At 45.6% G+C, this 24,996-nt stretch overlaps 1 protein-coding gene and 1 non-coding gene across 2 annotated transcripts in view; one reads left to right on the plus strand and one right to left on the minus strand.

Annotated features, from left to right (window-relative positions):
* TRANK1 (tetratricopeptide repeat and ankyrin repeat containing 1) overlaps window positions 1-24,996 on the plus strand; it is a 79,817-nt gene that overhangs the window by 13,325 nt on the left and 41,496 nt on the right. Inside the window, 8 exon segments of the mRNA XM_032459269.1 lie at window positions 6,679-6,810; window positions 9,008-9,052; window positions 11,028-11,154; window positions 13,781-13,931; window positions 16,751-16,869; window positions 19,266-19,349; window positions 19,971-20,109; window positions 22,136-22,267. Coding sequence (XP_032315160.1) covers window positions 6,679-6,810; window positions 9,008-9,052; window positions 11,028-11,154; window positions 13,781-13,931; window positions 16,751-16,869; window positions 19,266-19,349; window positions 19,971-20,109; window positions 22,136-22,267 — 929 coding nt within the window.
* Window positions 15,206-15,277, minus strand: TRNAA-UGC. Its single transcript has one exon. It is a non-coding gene; the product is annotated as a tRNA-Ala (tRNA).

The following is a 24,996-nucleotide window of genomic DNA, read 5'->3' on the forward strand; positions in this document are numbered from 1 at the left end:
CCAGTAGCCCTGCCTCCCTAGGCAAACACTCTTCTGGTTCCTTAGATTTGCCAGTTCTAGGGCTTCAGCCAAATGGAATCACACAGTCTGCACTCTCTTGAGTCTGGCTTCTCTTGCTCAACATGTTTTTGAGGTGCGTTAGTTACATTGGGTGGGTGCCAGCAGCTGGTTCCTTTTTATTGCTGTGGTGTCTTTTTTACGCTAGTGCTTTTTCCGTTGTCTTAGAACGAATTTTGGTATATGATGTGTATTAGTTTTCTGTTACCACCATAACAAATGTTCACAAACGTAGTAGCTTAAAACCCAGCGGATTAATTATCTCACCATCTGTAGGTGAGAAGTCTGGGTTCGCTTAGCAGGTTTCACAAATCTGAAATCAAGGTGTTGACTGGCTGGGCTCTTACAGGGAGGGGCTGCAAAGAATCCTCTTCTAACTGCATTCCTGTTGTTGGCAGGATCCAGTTCCTTGTGGCTGTAGGACTGAGGTCCGTGTTCCCGTTGCCTCCCCCCCATCTGCAAGGCATGCTGTGATGGGCCTAGTCTTTCTCATGTATCACATCTACTGCCTCTTTCCTACCTTCCTCAGGGGCTAGGTTGTGTGTGTGTGTGTGTGTGTGTGTGTGTGTGTGTAAAAGAAAATCCAATATTATATGCATTTGTATTAGAAACCAATGTTCCTATTTCTGTAAAGAAAAGTTTGACCAAATGCTTTGGAGTTGATTTTTCCTGCCCTTTACTAGCATGAAGTCCTTCAGCAACTCTTACTGGCTCTGCCTCCTAAATTTGAAACATTGGCCTGTTTCTCTCCTTCTTGCTCGCAGCCAGTATTTTAGCCAGTCAGTTCTTGTTGATCCCCAGCTTAAAACCCTCCTGTGCTGTACTGTGTCCAATATGGGAGCCACTAGTCCCATGTGGCTATGTAAATTAAAGTTAGCTAAAATTAAATAAAATAAAATTTTAAAATAAAATAAACTAAATTATCAAATCAAATTAAATATTTTATTAAATAAAATAAAAAATTCAATTCTCCAATTGTACTGGTCATATTTCAAACTAGCCATGTGCCTACCAGCTACCATATTGGACAATACAGAACACAATGTTCCCATCATCACAGAAAGTTGTAATGGACAGTGCTGCTTCCCCAGTTGCATTTAAGATGAATTCCAAGACCCTCTGATGGCCTCCAAGATCCCAGGTCATCTGCTCTTGTAACCATTACCTGCTCCTCTAGCCTCATTTCTGTCTTCTACTCACCTGACAGTTCTTGAACTGTGAGGTTCAGAGTCTTTGCGTATACTGTTCCCCCTGTGCTACTCTACACTGGGTTAATGACTCATTTTTTGGATCTTGGTTCAAACGTCACTTCCTAGAGAGACCTGCCTTTCACCTTATAATTTAAGTTGTATTTTCTTTTTATATGATTTCTTCTCCCCTCTACTTTTTCTTAGGGAGAAAAATTTGTTAGTTATAATTTTCATTTGATTATTTATTTAATGCCCATTTCTCTAACAGACAGTAAACCCCTTGGAGGTGGGGATAGTGGTTATCCTTTCACCATCAAACTCCCGATGCCCAGTGCAGTGTCTGGCACAGGGCAGATACTTTGTAAATGTTAAAATTAGGATATTCGGAAAGTTACAGATCCTCTTGGGGGTTGGGTGAGTGTGAGAAACTTTCATCAAAAGAGGCATAGATTTAAAAACAGTCAAGAGACTGCACATATTAGAGAGATACAATTTATGGTGTTTACTTTTTGCAGGGAGTATGACTTTTAGGATGTAAATTTTACAAGGGAGATTTGGAGCTGGACTAGTCAACTAGTTTTATAATCACCATCTTGCTGTTGATGTACATGTAGTTGGAGGTAAATGAGGCTGCCAGTTAAGGTGGAATAATTTAAAATTGATGGCCAAAGGGGATGGCTTGGACTGGGTTTACGGCAGCCCACTGAACTGGGCTTTGGTGGGTTGGGGCAGGTGAGACAGCTGGGATGGGGTGCCACAGTGATCTGGTCTTTCTCATTTTATTTAAACACCCAGATAGGGAAGGCTTGGAGCCACCACTTCACACTTTCCCAAACGCCTTTGAAAAGTTTTGAGTGAGTTTCTTAAGAAAATCCCTACTCTTCTCTGTCCACGTTTGCACCCCTCCCCTCAAGGGAAAAAAGAAAGAAAAGCAAAGAAAACAAATTGGAGTTCCCAGAATGAGTTCTGACTTTGGATTCTTATCCTGCTGTCTGTGCCCGCCTTCCTGTGGGAGCAGGGAGGAGTCAGTTTTAAGAATTGCTCTCTCTGGTCTCAGTTTGGAACTGTCCCTATTCCCAGCTTTCCAAGAATTGATCTTGGATCATTGATTACTTTGGGGAGTATTTTGAAAGGATTTTATTTAAAAAAAAAAAAAAAACAAACCACCACCACCAAAAAGCAAAAAAGTAAACAAATTTGCTGTTAAGATGTCAAGTGGTACCCAGAAAAGGGATGGAGGGTCTCCCTCTGCCCCTTTCAGCTGCCCCGAACCCACCCCTGTTTGCAATTTTGGTCCTGTCAGTTATAGAACTTCATGTGTGTTTACCCAATGGAATTATAATGGAAAAGAATTGAAAAAAAATATAGATATATATGTATAACTGAATCACTTTGCTGTATACCTGAAACTAACACAGTATTGTAAATCAGCTAGACTTCAATTAAGGAAAACAAAACAAAGCACAAAAAACTCAAACATATACACACAAAACTACAACAACCTGCATCTGCTAAGTTTCAGACTTGCTGGTTTCAGAACCTCCTCAGTGTGTTTGCATTTTCCCCGCATCTGCTTCCTGTGTTTCTCAGCAGCCCTGGCCACCTCCCAGCAAGTGGACCTTGAATCCTCCTAGGGACATCGTGAACCTGAGCAAAAGCTGACCCCGCCCCTGTGAAACTGTCTTTACATCCTCATCTTTTAGCATTGGCAGCACTGACAAAACTGGAAGTGCAGGACTGTGACTGCTGTGGCGTAGCCCGCTGACAGCTTAGCCTCTGTCTTGGCTCTTCAGAGTGTAGTCGAGCTCCCAAAGCCAGCCCACCTAGGTTTGGATTACAGCGCTGCCACTTTCCCTGGGATGATGGTAAGGAGCTTACTTACCTCTCCTGGCCTCACCTTCTCCATATGTGGAATGGGGACACAATCAAGGCTACCTCCTGGGGCTTCTTGCAAGAATAAAATGACATGATGAGGTAAAGCACGTAGCAGGTGCTCACGACATATTAGTTCTAAAGGGTATGGTCATTATGGTAAATCATTACCACTTGTATTTAGCAGTTTCATCCTATCAGTAGTCTGCTGGCTCGTTTAAAAAAAAAAAAGATTCAACAGTTGAGCCATAAGTGTTCTGAGGCAGAGATATAAAGCATTCTTCCCTGTAATGAGGATGTAACTGTCAATTTGCTACTAAGAAGCAAAAAGCTTTTGTGTGGTTGGCAATCCTTCTTTCCCCTATTACTTGACTGCACCAAGAAAAAGCAGGGGGGAAAAAGCAGCAGAAAAAAAGCACCAAGAAAAAGCAGAAAAAGTAGATGGATACATTTGATGTTTGCTCACATAATATTAAGAGCTCACTATTGGTTTCTAATTTTTTTTTTTTTTTGGAGGGGAAGGTACTTTTTAAAAATTTTTATTTATTTTTAATAGGGGTGCTGGTGTTTGAACCCAGGACCTTGTGCATGCTCACTATTCATTTCTAGAGGTGTATGAAAAAAGTTCTGACATGAATACTTTTTATTGTACTTGTAAATACAGTGGAAACATTCTGTGTTTGTTTTCTTCAATGAAGCCCTTAAAGAGTCTTGTTCTAGTGACATTTATGGTCTGATTATGAATGTGGCACAGTCTCAGGCAACTGGAAATTCAGAAAAGCACAAGGAGGAAAATGAAAACCCTGCCTAATCCCAGTGGTGGGGCTGTTAACATTCTGGCATGGTTTCAATACATTGGATGTGTTTAAAATTTAATTTGAGATTATATGCCTTTTTATGTTGCCTCTATCTTTCATTTAGTAACTTAGCCTATCATTAAATGTTCTTTTACAACATGATTTTTAAAATAACTGTGTGGTATTCTACCATATGGATGTTCTATAACTGACCCAAATTCGTTACACATTATGAAACATTTAGGGTTGTTTCTGGTGTTTTACTGTGGCGAACATCCACAAGGCTCAATAAATCTGCGATGTAGCATATTTCCCTGTAAGCAGAATAATATGACAGTGCCCAATATTTGGGGTCATTCTTTTAAGTATTTTCCAGTGATACCTTGTTGTTTTAATTCTTCATTTCTTTGCGTACAAGTTAGGGTGGTCCTGGGTATCCACTTTTCATATATTAAGCAGTTAATTATATTCCTTTGTGAATTTTCTGTTTAGTACCTTACACATTTTGGTCAGGGTGTGGATCCTTTCTTGCAGTGAAAAAGGATTTATAAAACAAGGGTATTAACCCTTTGCCAGTTGTTATAGCGGTTCCTTTTTCTAGTTGTCTGATCATGGCCAGTTTATAAATTATTTATGGGATACCTGGCTAACAGTGTTTGAAAGAGAAAGATGTTTTCACTCCCTCATCTTCAATTAAAATTTTTTTTCATGTTCTCCTCTGTCATCTCAGTATAAATGTGAGCCATGGGATTGAGAGATTATTTAATACAAAGACTGGGTTGGAATTTTGTATTTTGACTTGTTTAGCGATCACGCACCTCCTTCTGGTACATCTCTGCTGGAAGTGTGCAGCACAGTTCAAAAGCCCAATAAGCTCATGTGGGTTTACAATAAGCCAGCACTTCTACCTGCATGGGTCTGCTTCCCCTGCCCCCAGCCCCTTCAGCAAGATTTAAAATGATACAAACAGTAAGAATGATTATCTATGTAAGGGCCTGTGTTGGTTAAGAAGACCCCCAGTAGCTTGTATGACCCCACAGCTGTGGGGCCTTTGCAGCTATCTGTCCTCACTTTTGAAACAAAACTTAAAAATTAAAGAAAAAATTTCTTTTTTAAATTGAAGTATCGTTGATTTACAATGTTGTGTTAGTTTCTGGTGTATAGCCTAGTGGTTCAGTCATACACAAGTATATTCCTTTTCATACTCTATTTCATTATGGGCTATTGTAAGATATTGAATATAGTTCCCTGTGCTCTACAGCAGGACCTTGTTGTTTATCTATATTATATATAGTAGTTTGTATCTGCTAATCCCAAACTCCTAATGTATCCCTCCCCTACCCCCTTCTCCTTTGGTAATCATAAATTTGTTTTCTGTGTCTGTGAGTCTGTTTCAACTTTGTAAATAAGTTCATTTGTATCATTTTTTTTAGTCTCCACATATAAGTGTTATCATGTGGTATTTGTCTTTCTCTTTCTGGCTTACTTCATTTAGAATGATGATCTCCAGGTCCATCCATGTTGCTGCAAATGGCATTATTTCATTCTTCTTTACGGCCGAGTAGTATTCCATTGTGTATGTATATACACCACATCTTCTTGATCCATTCGTCTGTCAATGTGGACTGTCCTCCTTTTTAAGACCCTCCCCACTGCCTTGCATTTCCTGCTGCCATCTTGGGAGGAGAAAATTGTAAGCGACATCTCTTCTGACCTCCACCTTGTCCCTGCCTCCTTGGCAGCTGCTTCTTGAGGCTCTCCAAGGCCTCTCCTCTACACTACCTTTGTTCACAAACGTGTCCTGCAACCCATCAGGTGGGCAGGGCTCCAGGCCCTTCTCTCCTGCTACCCAGACCGTACCACAGAGAATCAGTAATGGGCAGCCTCTCTGGGTCTGGTATTCAAGGTCATTGCACCACAGATATTTAAGTACCCATCGGATGTTAGGCCAAAGGGCTACCAAGTGAATAAAACAAGAGTCATGAAAGAGGCCAGTGCTTCTTGGGAGTGGGGTGCAGAGGTAAGCAGGCAATGGCGATCTCAGGGACAAATATTCTGAGGCCTATTTTACTAGTGTTTTTAGGAAGACAGGAGGGCGGGAGAGGTCGTGGTTGTGGGTGGCCCTGTGTCCTAGCCTCTTGCATACTTTAACCTTTAGAACCACTCCACCCCTCCCTCTTCCCACCTTCTAAGAGAATGGAAGAGCCATCAACTCCTTGTACTAGTAGGTGATGCGGTACAGGGTCAAGAGTGGAAACCTGGAGTTGGGATCTGTCTAAGCAGGTCCTTAGGCAAATGACTTGAACCTCTTTGAGCCTCAGTTTTCTTATCTGAACAGTGGGGACAGTGCCTCCTCTGGGTTGCAGTGATGGGTCCATGAGTGCGGATTACGGGGTGGTGGTGGGGGGGAGGAATAGCTGCCGCTTCTCCAGTGCACGCTGCCGGCCAGGTGTATGTTGTCTTGTGCACGGAAGCAGCCTCCTTTCTCAGAGCCCAGCTGATCGTTAACACAGAATAGATGGGATCGTTCTGGCCGCTGCCCCTGAGGTCAGAAAAGAACTGAGGAAGAAATGGTCTCATCAGATCAGCCCCGCGTCGGGTTCCCTGGTGGTGGCGGGAGGCGTGGTCAGGGTGTGCTCCCGGCCTGTGGGAGGGGCCAGAGTGAACAATCTGCCCCTCCGGACTCGGAGCCTTGCAGATATGCAGGGGAAGGAGCCCCTAGCGGGCGGGCGGCAGCCAGCCTTTCCTCCTTGTTCTCGCAGGATGGACCCCATAGCTTACGCTGAGCTGTTGAAAGAATCTGGCAACCAGGTGTTTAAGAACGGGAACTTCTCTTTGGCCATCAGAAAGTATGATGAAGCCATCCAGATTCTCATGCAGTTGTTCCAGTGGGGGTAAGTGTTTGGATTTTCTCCCCGCCTTTTAATTTTTTTTAAGTCATGGGGGACTCACTCGCTTGCTTTTGTTTGCTTCTCTTTTCATATCACACCACCTAGTTTCTGTTTTCTTTTCCCCGTCACCACCCCTTCTCTCCTACTTTCTGTTCATATTCTCTGCATTGTCAGCTCAGAAGCTGAACGGAGACTACTGGAGGAATTCAGGAAATAGAAAGTGAAACACAGAGGACTGTTGATAAATATTGCAAAACTTCCCCTTCTGTCTGGTTCCAGGATCAGAGTTCTTGGGATAACTGAAGTCCCGGACCCCTCAGTTGTCATTCATTTGCATCTTGTTTATCCATCAACAACCTTGCCCCAGGGCACACGACTGGGAACTAAAGCTCCCCCCAATCCCCTGCCCCTTTACTGCTAGCAGACCTGCTCCCAAACAGGTCAGTATCATGGTCTGCTTACTAATTGTGGAGGACCTCAAAGAGCTGTTGTTGATGTAGGTCACAGCTATCAGTAGAGTCCGTATGAGAACTTAAAACTGAGAACAATTTAAAATATGCATTGATTTACCTCTTTTTAAATATCAGTAATAAACCCATGACATGTTAACATAAGTAACATTTTAATGAAAAATGAGTGTATTTTTCACAACCAAAAACTTAGTGAGGAGAGTTTTATTTTACAGCTTTGCCAATCTCTTGAATGCGTGTCTCACCACAAGACATCTGGCTTCTCACATCTGCTTCAGCATTGAGTCTGTTGTGGTGTCACATGTCAGATAGCTTCTGCAAAGCTCCCCGTCCCCATGGCAGAGAACGAGCATGAAAAAGGCACATACTGTCTTGGTATTGTTGGATTCGTTAACTGTTGTTGTTATGAGAAATGACCACAAACTGAGTGGCTTAAAACAATACAGATTTACTATCTTACAGTTCTGGAGGTCAGAGGTCTGAAATGGCTCTCATGAGGCTAAAATCCAGGCGTTGGCAGGGCTGTTTCCTTGTGGAGGAGCAGTTTCCTGGCTGCTTTCACCCTCGGGTGACGGACACCTATATTCCCTAGTCTGTGGTCCTTTCCTCCACCCTCAAAATGCATCCTTCCAGTCTCTACTTCTTTCATCATGTCTCCTCCTCCTCTGCTGTGGCCATGTCTCCCTCTGTCTCCCTTTATAAGGACCCTTGTGACTGTATCAAAATCCAGGATGATCTCCTCCTCTCAAGATCCTTGAGCTGATCACATCTCCAAAGGCCCCTAAAAGGAAACATTATTGGGGGGAGCATTATTCAGCCAACTACAGTTGTGAAGATATTCTGACCCTTTGGACCACCTGAAATGGTCTTGGGGACCCTCAGAGATTCCCAGATCATCCTTCGGGGACACCTGTAGTAGAGGAAGCAGAGGTGGGCACTGGTAGGGTGCACGCAGCCTAAACTTGTGCTGAGAAATGGCACTGGGTTAAAGTCATGAAACATGGCTCCTATCACCTCCCTCCTGTCACCTTGGTGTCTCTACTCCGGGGGGACTTGAATTGGCTGTCATTGGCCTGGGCCCATAGTTTTGTCCTTCTGCCCTACCTGGTTCAGATCACAGCTGTGTCAGAGCTGGGCCTAGAGCTCCTCATTCAGGGGAAAACAGTGACCTTCCTTAAAAAGGTAGTGTCATGTAGTGGTTGTGACCACAGACTGACCCCACACTGGGAGTGCTCAAATCTCAGCTCCCCCGCTTCCCAGCTGCCTGATTGCTAATGGGACATCTGCCTGCACCCTCAAATATTACTTTTCATGGGACCTTCCTGGACACCATTCCCTGGGCCTTCCTACCACTCCAGCTGACACAGGGATTTGGGTGCATGTGGTTCCCAGAGCAAGTGCTCTCAGGAGAAGGGGACTGAGGAAAGCCGGATGGGGCTGGGTGGGGCCGGAAGGCTCTAAGCAAGGGTGGTATCCCAGCTGAAGTCAGCCTCATCCTGATCCCCAGGGAGCTCTGGAGCCTGCATCGTACAGCAGAGCTGGTCTCACTCGAGGACAAGGAGGCTGAACTGACCTTTTGATTTCCATGTCAGTCAGTCATCAGTTGTAGGCTGTCTGGTCCCCAGGGGTTGTCCGCGGGAGCTGGGCTGGATTAGTCAGCTCGGGCTGCAGTAACAAAATACCATTGACTGGGTGGAATAAACAACAGGAATTTACTCTCACAATTCTAGAGGCTGGGAAGTTCGAGGTCCAGGTGCCAGTCAATTCAGTTCCTGGTAAGTGCCCTCTTCCTAGTTTGCAGACTGCATCCTCACCCGGTGCGGGGGGAGGGGGAGAGAATGGAAACTCTCTGGTGTCTCTTCTTATAAGAGCCCTAATCCTACTGTGAAGGCCACTTCTCATGACTTATGTACACCTAATCACCTCCCCAAAGGCCCCCATCTCCAAATATTATCACACTGGGGGCCAGGGCTTCAAATATGAATTTTGGAGCAGGACACAGTCCATAAGAGGGGTGTAACTTCCTGGGGAGACGGCAGCTCCCATTAGCCTGAGGATAAATCTCTGGAGCATGAGGCCCTAGGAGCCCCTGGTTGCAGCCAACACTTCATTTCTGCTGGGGATGGCTGCACTGGCCAGGGTATCCTCAGCTCCACACTGAGGTCATAGCTCCCTTGTCAGCCACCCGCTGACGGCCTCACTGCTCCTCCTGTGCTTCTGGGTCCTCCTCCTTCACCTCGAGGGAGGGGTGGGCAGTGAGAGGAGCCCGATACACAGCACTGTGGGTGGGGACGCAGTAGAGGGGAATTTTACTTTATTTTTGTGGGTATTTGTATCACCTATGTTTTCTATTTGTATTATTTTTACAATTAAAGTTTTTTTTTTTTTAAAGAAATGTAAGCCTTGCTTTTGCATCTTGTGTGTCTTGAATTCATTAGCACCTGGGCTCTGTTGACATATTGTGGTATATTTTGTGTTTCCCTGTGGTATATTTGTGTTTCAGCACTAATCTTGCAGCTGTATGACCCCTAGACCCAGACAAGAGGGGCCCTGCCCTGCCCTGCTTTCGAGGCCCGCTTTGGCTTTCCCCCAGCTGTACCCTCCCCACAGGCAGGGTCTGGGGCTAGGGGCTTTACCCACCCAGAGTCCTTGCGTTCCCTTTGGTCTGCACTACTGTTGCACGGACCCAGGAATTTCTGCCCCTGGACCCTGCTCCTAGGGCCTGCACAGGCCTCTTCCCCACAGCCTATTCTTCAGAGGGCTGGCCAAGGTCAGGGGCATGGACAGAGCTTGGAATTGTTCTTCCTGCAGTGCAGGATGAAGGCTGAGATGGAAAGAGAAGAGGGAGAGGGCAGGGGCACAGGCCCGGCTCACCCTGCCCTGACGCAGTGCCTGCAGTTCCAAACTTGAAGCTTGCCTTTCAGTTCTTATAAAGTAGAAGGAGAGAACATTTTTATTTACATTTCTAAACTTGATGCATGGCCTTCAAATACTTAAGACTAGTGCTGTCCAATAGGACTTTCTGAGACAATGAACCTGTTCTATAAGAGAGAATGTGGCTATTGAGTCCTTGACAGGTGCTCCATTCAGGAACTGAGGAATTTTAAATGTTACTTTATTTTAATTGATTTAAATTTAAATTACTACGCATGGCCAGTGACTACCATATCGGACAGTAAATTAGCCATATGGTGTGTGAGCCTCTGTTTGCTTGCTGGCCCTGGGTCCTGGCCCACGGTCGGGTGGCCCTATCTGTCTAATAGAGCAGTGCTCATCCTGCATCTCTCACTGGGGTCCGTGGGACAGTGTGGTCCCATTCTGATAAGCTCTGCCTCCAGTCAGCCCAAGCGTGCATGTGGGGTGGCTCACACGGAGTCTGCACTCTGCTCAGGCTCGGTGGGAACTCCCGTCCTCTCCATCCTTAGGACCAGTCATGTTTTCTGCAGCATGTTCACTGATGGTCTCTAAAGAATAAAAAGACCGGTGGAGGTCGTAGGAGGTGGACCCAAGGTGTTGAGAACATCTGTCATTAAAAGGCGGGAGTGAGGAAGGGAGATCGGGATGTTGCAGACGCCTCAGTCTTTCTAGGCTACAAGGGTCAGATGTGATAGGCATAAATGGGACATTTCCTGCTGAAACCCCATCGTGGTGGCAGCAGCTGGCACCAGAGTGGTGGCCTTCAGGGATGGTGTTCTGTATTTGCAGAAAGATAGAACTGTTTACCAACCACCCATTTGTCCTACCTCACAGGGTTCCCCCCAGGGACTTGGCTGTGCTGCTGTGCCACAAATCCAACGCATTTTACAGCCTTGGGAAGTGGAACGACGCATACGAGGCTGCCAAGGAATGTCTCCAGTGGGATCCAACCTACGTGAAGGTATGGAGACAGTGGGGCACCGGGACAGCTGCCTCCTTCCTCTTCTGCCTCCTTCCCTTCCTTCTTTTTGAAAAGGAAATGCCAGGAGTGCTTCTCATTCAACTCTCTTTGCACCTGAGACTGATGCGCACAGAGCCTGTGAGCAGAATCTGGAGAAGAGTAAGAAAAATGGTGGCCAAATCTTGAAAGGCATTTGCAGGGGTGAGCAGAGCGGGGCATTTTGGCGGCTGGAGTCTGGTGGAGACCCCAGTGGAGCTCATTTTATTCTGATGTAGTTGCACCAGAATTAACCGTCTGTTCCTGTTCTTTGCTGTTTGCAAGTTTCATTTCAGCAAAGCTTTATTCCAAATGCAAGCTGTGTGGAGTTCTTCAAAAAGCATTCCTTACAGCAGAAATCAGCCCTTCTGGAGGGATCTGGGAAGTTTGAGAGGCCAGCAAGCCCCTTTAAGGTGGTTAACAAAGGTCAATAGGTAGTCATTTGATCATCTTTTCAGCCAGGATGCTCTGAGTGGCAGCTCTGCAAGGCGCCTTCTTGATGCCCTAAGGCAGACAGAGGGTGTGTAAGACAGCAGCCCAGTCCTTGAGTGATTCAAGCGGGGAGAGGAAAAACATACCCGAAATATCTGAGGCCTTCATTTAAATTGCATTTCTTGAGCCAACTGAGGCAGCGGAATGTCAAATTCATGGTACAGACAGACAATTTATAGAGACGCTGCATCCATGATGAAATAGGAATAGCACAGCCCTTTCTCCCCCATGCCCTGCCGTGTGCTGATTTCAAGCACTTGGATGAGTGAGTTTTCTCTCTATAAGACTTCATTTCCCCAACTGTAAAAATGAGAGAATCCTAGTGTCTTAGAGTTGCTTCAGGGAATAAGGAGGCATGAAGTTGTTGACACTCAGTAAATAAGAGTGTGTATTATATCTGCGTGGTCTGTGGTTCATGGATGACTGCTAGAAACAGAACACAGTGGAAAGTAGGGGAGGTTTGACCTGAAGGGAGGGCACTGTATATTTAACATTAAACCTCGTCTATTGGAGGATGGATACACTAGAAATTATTGAATAGTTTTGAAAATGGGACTGCATTCCTGAGGAATTCTCCCCAAAGACATTTTAGGATTGTCTCCATTCTCCAACTGGGATACAGTGGGGAGTGTTTGGTGTTTGCCCACATCCCTCAGGTGGAGGGTATGGCTGTGGCCAGGGGACCCAGAGGGTCCTGGATGATGCTCCCGGTTTCCTCTTTGAGTGTTCCGACCTGTAGCAGCTGCTGACACACAGCATAGGACCCCTCTGCATTCTTACCTGGAACTCCTGGGTGTCTCCCTCTCCATCTCTTGCTCGGCCCAGCCCTCCCCCAAGTGTCCTCTGTAGGGAAGAAAGACAAACTTTCCTCTATACTCTTTTGTTCAGTGCCTGAGGCCCTGCAAACTAAGCTGACAAGAGACAAATTAACAGAAGGAAAGCATACAAATTTTATTTGATATTATTATGTGACTCAGGCCTTCCTAGACAAGAAGTGAAGACCTCAGAGAAGTTTTTTAACAAAGAGAATAAATTGCAGAGAAGAGACAAGACTGAGGGAAGGGTTTTTAGATTTTTAGGGGCTGTGAACTGAGGGAATTTAAATATACGGGGGAAATGAATGGAAAATGAGGGCTGTCTCAGGAAGGTTGGCTTGCCCTAATCCATCTTGGCATCACTGCTGTCTTTTTTGTGGCATGAGGGTTCCCCGGGAGAGGAGATTTATGGCAGTCCTCATTTCTTGGAGTTTCTGCTTTTTAGTCAGAGAACGGAAGCTCCAGGAAGACTTATTTCTGCATCCATTGAATCTCAGATGCCTTCAGCTCAAAATAATCTTTTTACCAAAGTGTCACATTTGGGGGTGGTGTATTCTGGTCCTCTTCATCTTCCTCCAAAACGAAAGATAAAACTTGAATCTGAGGAACAGACTTACAGACACAGAGAATAAACTTATGGTTTCCAGGGCCTAAAGGGGGTGGGAAGGGATAAATTGGAAGCTCAAAATTTGTACCTCTTGGGGAACGATGGCAATGTTAGCTATCTTGATTGTGGTGGTGGTTTCATGGGTGTATACATCGATAAAAATTCATCAAACTATACATCTGAAATATGTATAGTTTATTGTATAGGAATCATACCACAACAAAGTTGTTAAAAAATTTTGGATCTGAGAAAGGCAGAGAGATGGGAAATTCTGTTCAGCCAGCTTTCCCAGAGCACAGAGCGCCTCATTCCTGACCTCCATCCTGAACTCCTTTCAGCGTGTGTTGGAGGTCAGTGGCTGCAGCAGCTCACAGTTTAGTCCAAGCAGAGTTAGATGGCAAGTGCCAACGTGACCCATCCTTGTAGAGGCAGGTGGCAGGTGCCAATTTTTAGTTAGCATATGTCATGGATTGGAAAGTGATTGTTTTCTTGCCAGTTGAAAAATAACAAGAACAGTGTGGCACAGAATACAATACAGGAAAACCTGTAACCAGAGCTTGTTAGACATCTGTATTTGCCCAGAAGTGCGCCTCCTCCAGCCTTTCTCCATCGTGCTGTGAGCCTTGAGAAGAAATGGGTGTATATGGTGTTGCCTTTTTTTTTTCCTTCGTTCCAGGGATATTACCGAGCTGGTTATTCTTTGCTGCGTTTGCTCCAGCCTTACGAAGCTGCTCGCATGTTTTTTGACGGCCTGAGACTCGTGCAACGCAGCCTGGACCAGACCCAGGTTGCTGATTTCCTGGTGGGATTCTTTACCACCATGGGCAGTAAGTCAGGAGCGGGGCGGGGTGGGGGGCGGTGAAGGGGGGTGGGTGGGATGGGGAGGCGGGCCCTCTTTCTTTTAAAAGTCCATGTGATTTTTATTTGAATGGCTCCTGGAGACTGAGGCTTCTGGGGAGATAATTACAGGGTGTTTGTGGCTTACTTTTGTTTGAATGAAACTGGTTTTTACATTAGAAAGCATTTGGGAAGCTTTGGTGGCTCAGGCCTTTTTAAAAACAACTGGGTCTTTTTGCACAAATCCCTCAAGGCTGTTGCAACTTTCCAGTTTTGCTAGGGACTTCTTAAGTTTTCTGGGTTGCTATCCGTAGAGATTTCCCTGCATGTGTATTATGTGTTTTATGTGATTTGTGCACTTCCCTCTGATGTTTTTGCTTGTATTCTTCCAATATGTCGAGAAAGTATTCCTGTTTGCTATGAAAATTAACCTGAATGGGCCGACGGAAGGTTCTGGGGAAGCTGACTGGGGGCGCTGGAGTCAGGGCTCCCCCCCACTCCCATCCCCCCACCCCCCCGCCATGCACCCAGTCTAGGAGGGGTGGTGGTAGGGGTGGGGCTTTTGCATTGCTCATTGGATTATTAGTCTGAAGACCTGGCCTGCGAGGTGGCTTTGTCGGTGGCCTGGAGTAGGCAGAAACAGAAAACCATGAAACATACGCTCCCTGCCGGAGCAAAGGGGCTCATTCCCTGGTTATCAGTGCAGTCCGAAGTTCAGCCAATGGCCAGGCCATTGTTTTCAAATACTGTGTTTGATCAAATTTCAGATTGTGCTGGTTTAAGATGGGCTGCTAATTTGTATCCTGCCACTGAGAGAACATTGATCACAACATGTGTGCTGATTCTAGAGATGTTAGAATGTGAAAAACGGCACAGGTTATAATGGCTGGAAAGTGGTCTCAGCTTTCAGAAGTGGGGAAACTAGGGCTGACAATCGATACAGCTGTTCTCCTGGTGACTGTGGGAAAGCAACTTGTGTGGTCTGTGAATGGGATCCTATAGATTGGCAAGTTTGGCACAGAGTAGGGGTAAGAGCAGAGTCAGGCAGTGCGTGGGGAAGAGGTTAGAGGTGGACTCAGCCGTGTCCCCCAACAGAGAGGTAGAAGGTGTGCAGACAGGTGCTAATGGGTCACAACTCTCCAGTCAGCCTTTGGTGAACAGTGACTAAAGCCCGCTTCCCTTTCCTCTGAATCTGAATGGCTTGACCCATCCCCTACACTTCCTCATTGTCCCAATATGTCCTTTAAATTGTTTTTTTTTGTAATGGAGGTACTGGGGATTGAACCCAGGACCTTGTGCATGCAGAGCACACACTCTTCCACTGAGCTATGCCCTCCCCAACTCTGTCACTCTTCTACATGGAAAATAAACTGACTTGATACCAAAGGAGAAAGGTGCAGATACGGGGTAAGTTAGAAGTTTGTGATTAACAGATACACACTACTATATATCAAATAGATAAACGAGAACCTACTGTATAACACAAGGAACTGTATTTAGTATCTTGAAGCTATAATGCAAAAGAATCTGAAAAAGAATATATATATATGTGGCTGAGTCACTGTGCTTGTACATGTACACCTGAAACTAACACAGCCTTGTAAATCAACTATACTTCACTTAAAAAAAGAGAGAAAAAATATTTTAGGAATTAATAAAAGTCACTGTTCTATCAGAAGCCAAGCCAGAGGTATTGGAATTCCAGACAGCCTCCTCGTGGTGACTGCCCCTCTAAGAAGTCTGGATCCTGAGTGGGGCCAGTTAGCGGGACTTCTTGGGGCAATGCATCCCAGACTTTTCTACCAAAGTGCGCCTGTTTGAAGGATACATAGATGCCCATGGTCCAGTTTCTAAATTTTGAAAAATATATTTATGGAACTTTGGTATCCTTTTGAGACAATATATTTTTGTTTTGGTAGTTACTGATTTTTGGAAAATTAAAAAAATTTTTTTTGAGGAGGGGAAGTAATTAGGTTTATTTATTTATTTATTTATTTATTTACTTACTTACTTACTTAATGGAGGTACTGGGGATTGAACCCAGAACCTTGTGCAAGCTAAGCATGCATTTTGTCAATTGAGCTATATCTTCCCCACTGATTTTTTTTTGGAAATTGACAACCTAGAAGAGGTGCCATGTTATTCTAGCACCTGACCCATCCCCCTGGATGTTCTCATCCATAAGTCTGGAGGATCACGAGATACGAAAGGTTGAAGGGCCACTAGGTTGGTAAGAATGTGGATTGACCCAAAGAGCTGGTAGACCTGGGTTCCGCCGGGCTTGGTTTTGGTCATGAACTAGATACACGATAAGCCATGAAGCCTGACCTCACTCGTCGTAGTTTCATATCTACTGAGTGAAAATATTTGTCACATCTGTCTTAGAGGAAGTGAGTTTGGTACCTTCCCCTAGGCTTCCATTTCCTCCTCCGTAAATGGAGAAAGGCACTACCATATTGGTTCTTTTGAGGGAGTAATATAAGTACACATCACTGGGCTCAGAAGCCGAGTGAATGTTAGTTCGTGTTTTCCTGCCCAACTCTTAGGGGACTGATTTTCACCCAGACTTAAGATGATTGCCTATAATTTGACACAACATTGTAAAATGACTATAACTCAAAAAAAAGGTTAAAAAAAAAAGATGATTGCCACTTCAATGATATAGGACTTTACACTTCGAAAATGCCTTTCTTTCTGATGTCTTAAGTTTACCGTTTTTCTCTATGTGCGGTCCTAACTGGAGGACCTTTTCCTAAATGTTCTAGACTCTGCCCAAGTAAAATTTCTAAACTCTGGAACTTTCTTTCAGATGACCCCATTGTTTTGCAAAGTTTCTCGCCCTGCTTTGATCATATTTTCACTACTGGATTCTCAACTGAAGTGTGGCAATCGGTAATAGAAAAGTTGGCAAAGAAAGGATTATTGCATGTAAGTAAAAGGAGAGGGGGAAGGACATTCTTGACTAAATGATTTCTTTCTGCTGGCACTGGGGGATTATAATTTAGTACTTACTTATCTTGATGCCAAGGTAACTTTTTTTTCCCTAATAGAGGTACTGGGGATTGAGCCCAGGACCTCATGCATGCTAAGTATGCACTCCAGCACTGAGATATAACCCTCCTCTCAAAATAACTTTTTAACATCATTAAAGATGGAAAGTCACTGAGATGTGTTAGTTCCCCAGTTTCCATTTTTTTTTAAGCTAGGAAAAACACTCGGTGGCAACCTCACTGCTTGCTCTGTGTCTCCACTGTCATCAAAGAAACGTGAAGCCCCACAACATTATAAAATGACTATAACTCAATTAAAAAATGTTAGAAAGAAAGAAATGCAAAGCCCAAAGGCTGAGGAAAAGTTCGTCTTTATAATCCTCTTTATACGGTGTTTGCTGGCAGGGGGCCCTGATGACCTGCCTGTGCTGCTCGGGGGGTTTCTGTATGACTTTAAGGGACATCTATCTAGTGACTGTCCACTGAGGGCTTACAGTGTGCAGACACTGAGCCAAAGGGGTTTTATCGCACCTGGCACGTATATGCTCGGTGCCCAGTGACTAGTGGGTGTCATTGATGGTGGCCTATACACACTGTTGAGAATGGGCTGGCCAAGGCTGGGAGTTTGGTTAGAAAGGTGCTGCAGGCTTGTTAAAGCTGAGCAGTCCAAAAGGCAAGGGCAGCCTATAGGGGACTCTGGACTCAGGAAGCTGAATGACATTAGAATACAGGATGCTTACATTTTTGAAAAAGTCATGGATGCTGTTAAGAATCTGATGAAATCGGTGAGACTCCCTTTGCAGATACACACAGTGACGGGTAGAGCTTTAAGGAGCTCATGGGAACCCCCTGAAGTCCAGCCACGGGCTCCCTGAAGCTCACTCCTCTGTTACAGTCTTGAGAAGGCAGCAGCAAGGGTGAGGAAAATGGGCTGGACTCTACAGGAACCAGGAAGCAGACATTCCAGGGCCCTGTTAACTAGAGATCTGGGATCTTTTCTTTTCAGATAAAATGGGTGAACAAAGAAGAGGTTTTTCCAGTTCTATTAAAAAAGTTCTGAAATTCTGTGATTCCAAGTGTTAGGGTAGATCTGTGGGTAGGAGGCTCTAGGCCTCATTAGCAGGAAAGTAGTTCCGTTTACAGCACCCAGGAAAGAACCTTTTATGTCCCCTCTTCCCCATGTGGGATGAATGTGGATGAATGGAGCCCCGTAGCCTAGGTGGGGAAGGAGAGAATGGGGCCAGATAGCTCCTAATATGCTGTCACCCAGCCAGACAAGGAAGAGCCGGGAATCCAGCCAAGGTGGTGGTCTCATATCCTGCTAGCAGCGAGGCCCAGGTCATTTTCAAATACTGGAGACAGATGAGTCTTACAAAAGCCAGGCCAGCCATCAGGACTGTCAGAGCCCTGAGATTGAGTCTGGGAAGTGGGGCCTGTTCAGGGTGAGCAGTTAAGAGTAGGTGTCAAACTGAAAGAAACCAGAAACAAGATGTGGCCACAGGATTAGTTCTTGTGATCCCACGGCTCCTGGCAAGAGCATGCATGAGGGAAACGATTCTGAGACCAGGTCTTCAGTCATGGCCATACCAAGCCCAGAACTCCTAGTCCAGCTGTCATCCCTGGATGATCTCAATCAGGGGCCTCTCAAGGTGCGCTGTGTGACCTGGGGAAAGTTGCTTAACCTCTCTGGGATTCAAGTTTAGGGTCAGTGGTTTAGCAGCAGGCTCTCTGAAGTCCTGTTTTGTGGTATTTGCTAATTTCCATGGTATAAGTGCTTTTAATTTCAATGGCCAATGTCAAGCTTCTAATTCAACTGTAAGACTTAGAGTTGGGAAGAGAATTGCCCAGTCAACTGACTGTGACAGGAATGGCCCCAGCAACCCACTCAGTAGGGTCTCATGGGCTCCAAATACTTGGGGCTTATGAAGCACTAACGTGCTAAAGAATTACTTGGGATGAGCTATTTGTAAAAGATTTGGTTCTTCTGCTTGCTAAGCTTTAAGAACTTTGCAGGAAATTATGTTTTCATCCCTTCTGCCACTGTACTCCCAGGGCTGCCCACTGCCAGCTGCCCCTGTCCTCAGCAGGCTTTGAGGAAATATGGAGAGAGCTTCGCTCTCCCCAAGAACAGGAAGTTGACTAGACAGAGACACTTTGATTATCACGGCTCAGGCCAAAGAGCTTGGTAGGTAGCTTAAGAAAAGAGACAGGGCTAGAGGTTGTCTTGTTTTGTTTTTCGTTTGTGTGTTTTAAAGCTTAAGATTACTTTTGTTCTAGTAACCTATGTGGAGAACTGTCCTGTTTCAGCTTTTTCTGTTTCTCCTCTCTCTTCAGTCATTTCTACTTTTATTGGCGAGAAAAGACCGACTCCCGAGAAACATCCACGTCCCAGAGTTATCGCTAAGAAGTCTCTTTGAGGTAAGGTGGCTTCTCAACACAGACGGTTTCGAGTCAGGCCACTTCCAGCTTGTACTTGGGACAGTCCTCTTCAGCTGCCTCGCTGGAGATTTGTTATTTCTGGTAATCTCAGGCTTGGGCCACAGCGAATCAGGGTTTTGCTGATTCTGAATAACTTTATAGGTGGGGACAAGGGCAGGGGAATTGGATGAAGGCAGTCAAAAGGTACAAACTTGCTGTTATAAGATAAATAAGTACTAGGGATGTCATGTACAACATGGTAAATGTAGTTAACATGGCTGTATGTAACATTGCATATGAAAGTCATTAAGAGAGTAAATCCTCAGAGTTCTCATCACAAAATCATTTTCTTTTTTCTGTTTCTTTTATTTTGTATCTACATGAGATGATGGATGTTCACTAAACTTGTGATAATCAGTTCACAATGTATGAAAGTCAGATCACTATGCTGGACACCTTACACTTAGATGGTGCTGCATGTTGGTTATATCTCAATAAAACTGGAAGGAAAAAAAAGTACCCAAACTTTATGGGGAAGGAGCTTGAAGTTTCATATTGATGCGGTAACTGTCTATGATTCGTCCTGTGGTTTTGTTTTGTTTCGTTTTGTTTTGCTCCTAGAAATATGTCTTCATTGGACTTTATGAGAAAATGGAGCAGGTGCCCAGATTAGTCCAGTGGCTCATCTCCATTGGGGCAAGTGTCGAGACCATAGGACCGTACCCTCTCCACGCCCTCATGCGGCTCTGCATCCAAGCACGTGAGTGTTTCGCCGGCCCGATGCCCTCCAGCTCAGACCTCGGAGACTGCTTAGCTCAAGTGAAACCAGAATGTGGCCACTTGAATGTGGACTATTTGGTGATTTGAATGGTCAGTGATTTAGTTCTTCAAATGAATGAAGGCAGCAGGAAAGCAGCATCATTTTTATTTCTCCTGCAACCTCACAACTACGGGAGGCCCAAATTGAAAGGATTCTGTGTTCCCAGGCAGATCCTGGCAGTAGAGCAGAACCCTGGGACCCAAGGAGGGACTTGGGACAGATAGCCTTGGCTGGGCAGAGCTCTCAGGAGTGCTGTGGAGTTTCCTCTCGCTGGCAAAGGCAGCTGTGGTCTTTTCCTGAGTTCATTTTCTCTCTAGACCAGAGGACCAACTACTGTGGGTGGGGGTGGGGGAATCCCAAGGGAAACAGTGGCTGTCACTGATACAGTTTGCTTGTTGTTCCTTTAAAGGACTCATATATATATATATACATACATACACACACACACACACACACACACATATGATATGATATATAGATGATTGTTGCATCTCCCAGTTGTCTTCAGACGTTGTCAAATATCTCCTGGGAGGAGGGCAGAATTACCCCCAGTGCTGAACAGCTGGAGGAAACTGTTGATGGGTATCAAATGCAGGTAGCCAGCAACTCAGCCACCTGGCCCAAGGCTGTGAGAAGCAGGAACCTAAATACACTAATATATATAATATATAATTATAATATGTGATGTATTATTTATATCAGTCTTTACCACTTGGCTATAGGATTTAAATTTTAAAATATTTTTATTTCATCCTTAAAACATACACACATACAATACCCACATTTACACTTTAGCTAGAAGCCTGTTTTTCTTTTCCAAGCACATGTGGCATCATTGTTGGCCTAACCCAGACCATCTTAGAAGGGGCCACGAGAACTTGTCTACACAGTCTTCCTCTTCTAGGCTGTAGCATCTATCTTCTCAGGATGGGAGAGGGGGTGGCCAGGGGCTTGAAGACCTCGGCTCCCATCTCTGCTTCAGCCAAATTTCCCCTGTTATTACCCATTTCGTATGTTGGAGAATCCATAAGAGATTTTACTCTCACACAGGGATTGGTGGATGAAACGGTTCACCATAAAGTCTGATGGAAAGCAATCTAATCCAGTCCTCCCAGTTTCAAATTGGGTGTACCTCTGAGTATGACCATCATGATCCCTCACTGTGTCTGCTTTTTAAGTTTGCTCCTGTGGTTATAGACAGGTATTGATAAGATCAAGTCTTCGAGTTTATTCCTGATTCATTTATGGGAGGAAGACTCTGAGGTGGTGACAAGTGGTGTCCACGGTTGGCAGAAGTGTGTGGCTTCCCTTCATCCCAGGACCCACAAGGAAGGAGTCTGGGAGAAGAACTTAAATACATGTCCTGTTGATAGTAATGCAGTCATGTAATGAGTACTGATGGAGCACCGTTGGTGCCTCACCCAGGTCCTCTTTAGAACCAGTGTCCCCATCCCCACCTGCTGCCCCCTTTGCCAGAGAGCTGCTCTTTGCCAACAGGTACCACCTCCCAGCAAGGTTTCCCCTCAAACTCACCTCCCTCCCCAGAAGCTCCCTGTAGTTCTTGACGGGGGTACAAAAGGTCGACCCCTGCTTCAAGGTGGGTCAATGCTGTGGAGCAGTCCCTGCTCCAGAGCTCCCAGTGGAGTCAGGCTGACGTTGACTCAGCTGAGACCACATCTCTCTTTGCCTCCTTCTCCTGCCCTGCCCCCGTCACTCTCCTTCTCCCAGTAAACCACACGTACCAGAATCCCTCTGCTTCTAGAGAAGCTGCCTGAAGTTGAGTATGAGTAACTTGCTGTAACGTCCTTTCGACTCACAGACGCTATGTCCCCGCACCTGTGTGTGGTCAGTGGCTGCGTGCGTGGGATGCCCCATTTGGTTCCCTCAGGGTGGTACACAGTGATGTGCTTTGCTGCTTTCCTGTGTGTTGAAAGTAACATCAGTGACTCATTTGAATTCCCTCCAGGGGAAAACCATCTTTTCCGGTGGTTGATGGACTACAAGCCCGAGTGGAAGGGTCGTATCAACCAGAAGGATGCGGATGGCTGCACGGTCCTGCACGTTGTTGCCGCCCACTCCCCCGGGTACCTCATCAAGCGTAAGTGGCCATACTAGGCAGAGGCTGGGCTGTGGGTGGGGGGACATCAGGTGCGAGGGAACCCGCACAGCTGATCGCTTTTCCCGTCCTACGACAGTCTCAGACGGCTGGATTTTGCCTTGGTTTAAACACGCAGAAAGGACGTGAGGTCAAAGCCCTCAGCTTTAAGTGGCTTCTGTGGGGTTGAGTGTCTCAAGGATGTGGGCTTCTGGCTGCATTTGCTTCCTCCCTCATCACACTGTGTGTGTGTGTGCCTCTGCTGGCATCACACCTACACCAAATCCAGGCTGGTGATCAGCAGTAAATCATGTACCAGACAACAGACAAGGTCCTCGGACTGCTCAGAAGCTAACACAGGAATTGCATCCTCTCTTGCCTGCCAGGGCCAGGCAGCCCACCTGAAAGAGCGCGGCTGGCCTGGGCAGGGAAAGCTGCTGCTTTTGCTGCAGACGTACCTTGTTAACCTGTGAAATGGGAAGACCGCACCTGCTCCCACACAGCCTTCTGATGCCTCTCATTTCCCTGGAGCCCCTCATACCTCTCAGTCTTTGTTTTCTTTTTTGGATAGAGAAAAGCATGTTTTTTCTATTAAAAAAATTTAGGGTTGCTGTGATGGTACGTGGTGATGGACTCTCAGCGCCAGCAGAAGGGAGGTTATAGGGAGCGGTGGGGGCTTGTGCCTGGCGTGGCTGCAGCCTGGCGTGATCATGGGGACCAGACACAGCTGCCATCTTCGGCTGACAAGTGACGTCAGAAGGCTGGATTTTTAACAAATATGAAAATTTGTGATTATAAAATGTTGGCTTAAAAGTAACCAGGCCTGTGGACTAGCCACAGCCTGAAGGCCACCGGTCAGGGGCCTCTGGTCTGTTGGGGCCTCCTGGGAAATTGCAGTTTCCTCTCTTCAGCAAGTCCCAGGAGGAGCCCTGGGCTTTGTTTCTCTGATGTCACCCGCACTGGACTGGGTCCCAGGAATCCACGTCTGCAGGGATCAGAGAAAGGGTTCCTCTGGATTCTTTTGAGCTTTATTCAGATGCTGTATGATTCACCTGTTTAAAGTGCACACTTCACTGCTTTTTAGCTTATTCACAGAGTTACGCAAACATTGTCACAATCAATTTTGGAAATTTTCATCACCCTCAAAAGAAACTCCTTATCTGTTCAGAAGTCACTCCCCCATTCCCCTTCCTTTCCAGCCCCAAGCCACCACTAATCCCCTTTGTGTCTCTGTGGACTTGTGTATTCTAGACATTTTGTATAAATGGAACCATACGATACGTGGTCTTTTGTGTCTGGCTTCTTTCACTGAGCATCATGTTTTCAAGGTTCATCCCTGTGGTTTGAATCAGTACTGCATCCCTTTTCATTACCAAATAATATTCCCTTGTGCGTGTGTCTGCCACATTTTGTTTATCAACTCATTAGCCGAAGTAAGTTTGTCTTGTTTCCACTTTTCGGCTATTGTGAGTAATGCTGTTATGAACATTTGTGTTGGGAATGTGTTTTCACATCTTTTGGGGCAGCACACTTTGGTAATTACATTAGTTCTCTGTGCTGTGTAACGAATCACCATAAATATAGTGACCTAAGATGACACTCATTTATTAGATCACTGCTCTGTAGGTCAGTAGTCTGGTATGATGTGACTGAGTTTCAGGGTCACTGGAGACTGAAGTCAAGGTATTGGCTGGGCCTGCGTTCTCATCTGGACCTCTGAGCCTTCCTTCAAGCTCACATGATTGTGGCAGAATCCAGTTTCTTGTGGTTGTAGGACCGAGGTCCCCGTTTTTTTGCTGGCTCTTAGCCAGAGGCTGCTGTCAGCTTCTACATGCCACACATTCTTTGTCAGGTGGCCCCCTCTGTATTCACAGCTAACAGTGGAGAGATTCTTGTGCCTCAAATCCCTCTCATGCTTTGGATTTCTGCCCTCTTCCATCTCTGACCTCTAGACCTTTGACTTTTAGGGTTCATGTGATCAGGCCAGGATAGCCTCCCTTTCTTGAGGTCAGCTGCTTTGGGACCTTAACTACCTTTGCAGTGTCTCATCACAGCAGTGTTTAGATGAATGTTAAATGAATAGCCAGGAGAAGATATGTGTGTCCACCAGGGGTTGGGAATGTCAGGGTCTACCTGAGAATTCTGCCTACCACAGGGAGATGCTTGATGGGTAGGGAGTATGCCTTGTTTATCTTGTCTTATTTTCATAAAATGGGAAAAAAGCAGCCGTGACTGGGGAGGTAGGAAAAGAGAACACCATGAACAGGACGATGCCTGGAGAAGAGATGCTTTGTCAAGGCGGTGAATTTTGGGGAGGCACGGTTATGGGAGTTGGGAATTGGGCATTGATGCATTTGACTCTCCGTGCCTCCAGGGATAACCTGTTACATTCTGAAAGCTGCTGCATCTGTGATCACAGAGATACCCCGATGCTTGGCAAATAGATATGTCAAAGCAGCAAACGGAGCTGGCAGCCAGAGGGTGGGGCTGCGAGGGTGGAAACAGTGACAAGAAGACCCTGATGCAGAAGCAGTAGTCACTTTCTTCTCTCGTCCCCAGATAGGCTTTTTTAAAATTTTTTTTTCTGGATGTGTATTCTGTTTGCTCTCTAGAGAATAAAGAAGTTGAAGTCACAGCTTGCTGTCATCCTTACAGCTGTAACTGTTGCCTAGTAACCAGATTCCCCCTCTCCTTGCTTGTTGCCAAGGAGAGGGGAGAAAGGTAGAGAGGAA

The sequence above is a fragment of the Camelus ferus genome, chromosome 17 (assembly GCF_009834535.1).
Source record: "Camelus ferus isolate YT-003-E chromosome 17, BCGSAC_Cfer_1.0, whole genome shotgun sequence".
Classification (NCBI taxonomy): domain Eukaryota; kingdom Metazoa; phylum Chordata; class Mammalia; order Artiodactyla; family Camelidae; genus Camelus; species Camelus ferus.